Source organism: Juglans regia, chromosome 13, assembly GCF_001411555.2.
Source record: "Juglans regia cultivar Chandler chromosome 13, Walnut 2.0, whole genome shotgun sequence".
Lineage (NCBI taxonomy): Eukaryota > Viridiplantae > Streptophyta > Magnoliopsida > Fagales > Juglandaceae > Juglans > Juglans regia.
In genome coordinates this window covers 23,395,780-23,402,555 of record NC_049913.1, presented here as the reverse complement: position 1 = coordinate 23,402,555, position 6,776 = coordinate 23,395,780, and the positions used below count along the sequence as shown (strand labels likewise).

Below are 6,776 nucleotides of genomic sequence, written 5' to 3'. Positions count from 1 at the left end.
CATCAGCATCTATACAAACAGATCCTGCACATTCAATTCCTCCATCCAAATCCATATCATTCCATTTATTACATCCATACTACAACCCAGAATTATAGGAACCTAATCCTGTTTTATTTAAATTTTATGCTTATAGACAAGCTATTATATTTTTATTAAGAAAAATTTCAACAAAATTCTTGAATTTCATATTGTTCTACTTTATCGATGGCTGTTTTAAGCTGGATACAGTCTAAAAACAATACCTAGGTGAAGATGCAACAATAATCGGAAGAAATTGCTTCCGGGCTCCGTTAATACCCAGAAAAAACCGATTCTTTGGTAAATTTTATATATTTACGACTTGGATTTACATCTTGATTCTTAATATTATTAAATTGTATGCTTGTTCTATCACTTTATGAGAGAATTGCTCAATTGTCGATGCATGTTGATTCAACTGATGAAGCTGGGGCAATCTTACATGCAAAATTGATGTCAGCTGATTCCATTTTGGAATGTTAATACGAGATGAGATCCTCTTTTGCCTAGTGTCAGAGTAATTGGTTATTCCTGGGATGTGAATAAATGCTATAATCAAACATTATATAAAATGGAATTGGAATTTCTTACAACTGTTGCTTTTGTATGATCACATGTGCATTTATTTTAAGCAGTGAACAAAAGGAAATGACGCTGATAGTCTATGTCAAAACTGAAAGAACATCCCCAAAGACGGATAAGAAACGAGCTGTTACACCCCAAATGATGACAAATCACTAATGTATAGACTTCCAATATATATAGAAAGAGAGAAGGAAATCATCACTGAGCTTGCATGAGAGGTCTCTGCACTTTATACATACAACAAGGATGATAAAACACACAAGTAAACAAGTTAAGGTAGCAGCATACGTACAAATGTATATTGCTGTTTACGAAGGGACAGTTGAAATTAAAGATAAAGGACTACTGCTGAAACCCATCCAACTGCGTGATGAACGTGGGATTGAATCCGCTATAAAGCCTGTTTTCATGAAGTCTATTAAAAAGTGACTTCCCCAATCCATATTTCCTCGCAATGTCAGAGCGGGCCCTAGCTGAATGTCTTGTGGATGCGCCGGTAACTATAACTGCTGTTTTGTCAGTAGCGAAATTAGCCAAAGGTATCACTGCCTCCGGCTCCGTTGCCAATGAGGCATCTAACAGAAAAATGTGACTGAAATGTCCAGCAGGTATGCCTTCATTGTGTAATCGAAAGCTACTAACGAAAGTTGACAAAATTACCCTGAATTTCCGAAGTTTTTGTAATGAAGGACAAGTAAAACATTCCCCTTTTATAGGACATGAACGAAGAATGTCAGCAGGTACCCCATCCATCTCTCGAAATGCCGCATTGGCTCGAAACATATCCCATTCTAAAATTACATTTTTCAAACTTCTGGTCAGCACGTCACATGTGCTGTTTGTAGGTGCGCATATAAGAATTAGACACTCAGGAGAGCTCCGATATATTTCACATACTGCTTCTTGAACAACAATTCCAGTTTTTGATAGTTCTTTTGAATCCATTGCAGTGACACAGTGTGAGCCACTGAGAAGATAAGGTGGTGATCCCCGAAGGCTTGAAATGTGACGAATTGCAGAGACCTCATTTTTACCAACTTCATGATTGGCACGAAACAGAGTGGGTGGGTTAAGGTTGTCCTTTCGGGATACACAATATTCAGGAAAGAGGAAGTTCTGGACTGAAGGATTTGATGCAGTTTCAACTGCTTCATGAGCCCTCTTTAGGCACACTCTATTGAAAGAGAAGCTGATGTCGTATTTTCTGGAATGATAATGTTGTGAATGAAAATCGTCTCCGAATTCCACTAATACGCGAGTGCTCTTCACCACACGATAGATAAAACCCTGTTTACCATTTAGAAAGTCAGTACTGTAGACAATATGGCAGAACCACCTCATGCTTTGGTCAGCTTTCAATGTTTAGATTGCTTGTGCTATTCCACTATTTCAGTCAAAGTCATAGTGAAAACTATACGAACTTATGATTATATCCCTAAGATAAAAAGGAATAAAATAATAACATTAAGAAAATCCATACCATGGCTAGCTAGATAGGTGGCATCACTAAAACTGTTAGTTTCCATTTGAATTGAATAATGAAACTGAAATAAAATGAATAAGTTGAAAGATAAATAGTGTTACAATAACTAAGATAAAGACCAAAATAACATTACGAGTCATGGGAAGGAAAAAAATATGCTTCTATCTTTTTTTTGTAAATGGTATTATTCTTGTGATAAAATTCAAAAAATAATATGATCAATGCTCCTTTTTTAGCTCAACCTAACAGTGAACATTAATAGATAATGGACGTAGGGTCTTGATTTGCCCGCAAGTCCCTCAAATTTGAATTACTCTGAGCTGATGTATGTTCTATTATTGTTTTCTAACTTTGAACATCAATACTATTTTTGGGTCTAATCGAGTGCTTTCTATCTTCTTGGTTTTGCCCCTTTGTGCTTGTAATGAAATTTGAATTTCTTATGAAAAGGACCCTCATTTCCAAAGCTGGCAACTGAAGGGCTATTGGCACAACCTAGATTTGTTTATACGTCTCATAATCCATATCTGGTAACTATTTTTATCGATGTCAGATAATTTTAATCATCCCCTTTTTTAAAATAATTTGTTTATGATGACGAATCTATGAGATCGTGCAAATGTGACATGCCTTTTCCCAATTATACTCCGGAGCCATGCAATGTTCCGCCATCCCATGTTTTCAAACAATTATAGTAAGAAACTTGTTTTTAAATAATGTCTATACATTACTCAATATCTCCTAATCCTTTAAATTTCCAGTGAGAAACATCCTTGTTATTGTCTTGATTCTTTGCATACATCCTTGCTACCAAAATAATATGCAAAAAATACCCACATGCTTCATCCACAAGCTAAATTTCATGACTTTATCAAGCATAAGCTAATGGAAGATCAGAAAGCTTACCTGAAAGGGCTCAATATCTTTACCCACAGGTCGCGCATAGACCAAGTCCCTCGATAAAAGGAATGGCCGCCTCTCAGGAATAGAATCAATCTCAAAAACTACAAATGTTTTATTCTTCTTCTTAAGATTTCCATTAAGATTTTTGTACTTGGTTGATTCTTTATAGATTGCTGCTTCATGGAGCTCCAAAGTCACATTCTTCAAGAGGAAATCACTCCATTTCTAATTCGAATAAAAGCATCAAGTTACAACAAGCCAGAATGAAAAAAACGTATCTAAAGTTAAGAAATGAATAGCATTCCTCCATCACAAAATTCTGCTAAAATGTTACATCTTCCATATCACTTAAGAAGATCACCAGAGAAGAAAATAATATAGTCTATAATTATAGAAGAGATTTCTGCAAATACGAATGTAAAACACTCCCTTAAGTTAAGAGCAGCTCTTTTTTTCCCGTGAAGAGTTTAGAAAAAGGACTTGGCTCATGTCAACATTGAGGTTCAATCAAAACTGGTTTTTTAAGTGGTTCTCTGTCATTTCTACTTGTCTGTAGTAAGGAGATTTCTTAATAGGGTTCACTGCATCTTTTCTGTTCCGTGCAGTATTTGCGTTGAAATACAAACTTGCTTGCCTGTCAGGTCCAATAGTACAAACAAAATTGTTTCGATATTTTTTTTCTTATATAGTTACGAAATTTCAAAATTTTGAGGGTGAACTAAAATCGTGTTATTTTTTATATGAAAATAATGAGCTTTTTAATTTGTTTATCAAATACTCCAAAATTTTGAGAGGGAGCAAAACTACCCTTATTTTCATTTAGGGAACAAATGAAATTTTAGCTTTATAAGGAACAAAAATTGCATTATATTGAAGGCAACACGTTAATTATAAAGTTGGAATGAGTCCAATCCACAATTTGTTTAGTATTCGGCTCCTTTATAAGAGTAACGTGCATCCCAATATTAAGTTTTCATAAATTTTCAGTATTGCAAATATTTCAAATTTCAATGTGGGTATGTGGTTATCAATACTGAATTTAAACTGATAAAGGAGGACCACTGAAATTTATCGGTTGGTTCCTAACTAGATGAGTTGACCTAACTTCATTATTATATCCAACCTGCTCCATCTCTAATTATTAACAAAGTACAGTACGAGTGCTAACTACCGATAAAAGGACATGATATCTAAGGAGAGTGTCCTGATCTTAACCATTGCCTCAGTTCCAGCTTAGAGTACGTTGATTTGATATTTTTTATTTTCACTAGAACTTTCAGCAGCAGGAAATAACAAGAAAATCATGAATTAGTAAAATTAATTAAAAAATTTACCATTAAGCAAGATTTCAGAGTGGACAATACACAAGAGGTTTGATATGCCGAGTTATTTGCTTTACAATTAAGCTACCTTAAAACAGCAATGTATATATATATATAGGGCTGTTATGAGTACCTCCAAGTAGAATTCCTCAGCATATAACAGAGCAGTAAAGTAAGCCTTGTACGTTGAAGGAGACAAACGCTGCTTCAGAATTTCAGGCACGATGTTCTCCTTGATCTGACCTTTGATGTACTCAGGAATTGCAAATATAGGTGCTGTACCATTTTCCAATATATAACTCTGTTTTCTTTCTTCATTTCCAGGAGTAGTAGTAGTTGGACATAGAACTGGCTTAAAGGTTGGAGGGGGCATAGGGGAAGATGAAGATGGCCCAGATGGAGGAGGCCCTTTTAGGGAAGATGCAGATGGCTTAGGAGAAGATTTTGGAGGATTAGGGAGAACTGGAGAGGAACTGGAAGAGGATGGGGGCAGATTGGATATAGAACTTGCAAATAATGATGTTGCACCCTTTTTTAATATATAACCCGTTTTTCTTTCTTCACTTACTGCATGAGATGTAGTTGGATATATGACTGGCTTGGAGGTTGGAGGGGGCTTAGGGGAAGATGAAGATGGCCCAGTTGGAGATGGAGGTCCTTTAAGGGATGATGCAGATGAAGAAGATTTTGGGGGATTACGGGGAACTGAAGAGAAAATGGAAGAAACTGGGGGCAGGTCAGAAGAAGAGGGAGAATAAGTATAAGAAAATGAAGGTGGTTGTAATGAATTTGAAAAGTTTGGAGAAATTTCATTAGTCCTTTGGGAAGATTCCTGAACATATGGCTCCTTGATTATCAATGAATTTCTTATCCATGAATCTACTGCAACTTTGGCTTGATATAATGAAGGACTAGGCCGTGAATATGGTAAAAGTGGGTCATTATCAGGGGACGATGTGGTTCTGGTTCTTCGAATTGATTTATATACTAAATGGCTGTTCCTCGAGGTAGTGTCATCATATTCATAACCATAACCAAAATGTTCTGTATGGCAACAAAGAATGAAACGCAAGAATTCTACAAACAGAGACATATCGTACTTCTGGTGTCGAAACGAAGGGAAACCACTTAACTCTGTCTGATTGCTGAGAAAATGGAACAAATTTCAGAACATAAGACATGAAATTCACAACCTAACCAAGCATATAGTAAAATCTGGCTAAGCTTATGAGAGATTAATGTTTTATCACGTCCAACATAGTTTTTTTAGATGCATCAAGTTCAGAATAGTTAGCATCCTGTTATTTTAAATTTGCTACTTTTAATAGTGATCGTTTCAAATATACGGCAATAAAGATAATATTCGGCATGACTATATCAAATGTGCAGATCCTTTTTAGTGTGTTTGCGTGTGCGTAGCGAGAGAGAGAGAGAGTGTGTGTGTGTGTGTGTGTGTGTTTGGACGAAGAGAAAAAAGCGAGTACAGGTAAAGGAAACAAAATGTAGAATATTTTTAGTTCTTATTTTACTTTTAACTCCAAAAGAAAAACAAAGAAACAAATGGGTGATCGGGATTAATCTTGACTTCTCAAGCTTTTCTCTATTAAAGATCTAGCAACCAAGACTTTCATTACGGTTTCAAAACTTTTCCAGAAACCAAACAGGTGACTGAAAAGACAATCCAAAATCTGAGAAAACGGGGGATACGACGATGCATGGCAGAGATAAGAATTTACCTGGAGTTCGCGAGCCAAAGATTGAGCCCTGACTAGATTGTTGTTACATGGGAGACAATGATCTGATGATCCTGAAGCTCACTGACAATTCACAAACAAAGAACGGAGGCCAAAAAATATTCAACAGAAGGACAATGATAGCATGCCAACTTTACTTACAAATAAAAATTACATTTTAGAATTATAAAATGATTTTTTATAATACTGCTTTTGTCCTTTTTATTTAATTTTATTTTTTATTATTTATTAATGGTGGACTATCATTATTCTTCAGGAAGAAGGAAATTTCAAAGAAACTTGTCTGAAGATACTTTCCTCTTTTCATGGTACTGTGAATGCGTACGTGGCATTAGCGATCAGTTCTTGAGTTTTTCCATTTAAAAATGCTTTGATTCCGAATTCGGGACAATTGTGTCTCGAATGAGTTTTTTTTTTTTGTTTTTTACTTAAGATTAAGAAAATATTTTTTTAATAATGTTATAAATTTTTTATTTTTTAAAAATATTTATAATAATTAAAAATATATATAATAAAATAAAATGCATTATTCAATAAATTTATTCGGACCACATTTTCAATAGGAAAATGCTATATCTCTCGCTGGGGGCTCTCACTGGAGATTAGTAGTATATTTTTTATGTGTTTTTTTAAAATTATTTTTTATATAGATTCTTTTAATAATTTTAAATATTTTTAAAAAATAAAAAAAATCAGAATATTATTAAA

At 34.7% G+C, this 6,776-nt stretch overlaps 1 protein-coding gene across 1 annotated transcript; it reads right to left on the bottom strand.

Annotated features, from left to right (window-relative positions):
- Nucleotides 1-662: 662 nt before the first annotated feature.
- LOC118344320 (probable RNA helicase SDE3) lies at nucleotides 663-6,213 on the bottom strand. The gene is made up of 4 exons (XM_035684881.1): nucleotides 6,051-6,213; nucleotides 4,448-5,459; nucleotides 2,996-3,217; nucleotides 663-1,893 (listed from the first exon to the last, which is right to left on the bottom strand). Exons 2-4 carry the CDS (start codon nucleotides 5,405-5,407, stop codon nucleotides 949-951), a joined length of 2,127 nt encoding a protein of 708 aa, XP_035540774.1. The 5' UTR covers nucleotides 5,408-5,459; nucleotides 6,051-6,213; the 3' UTR covers nucleotides 663-948.
- Between the last annotated feature and the right edge of the window lie 563 nt (nucleotides 6,214-6,776).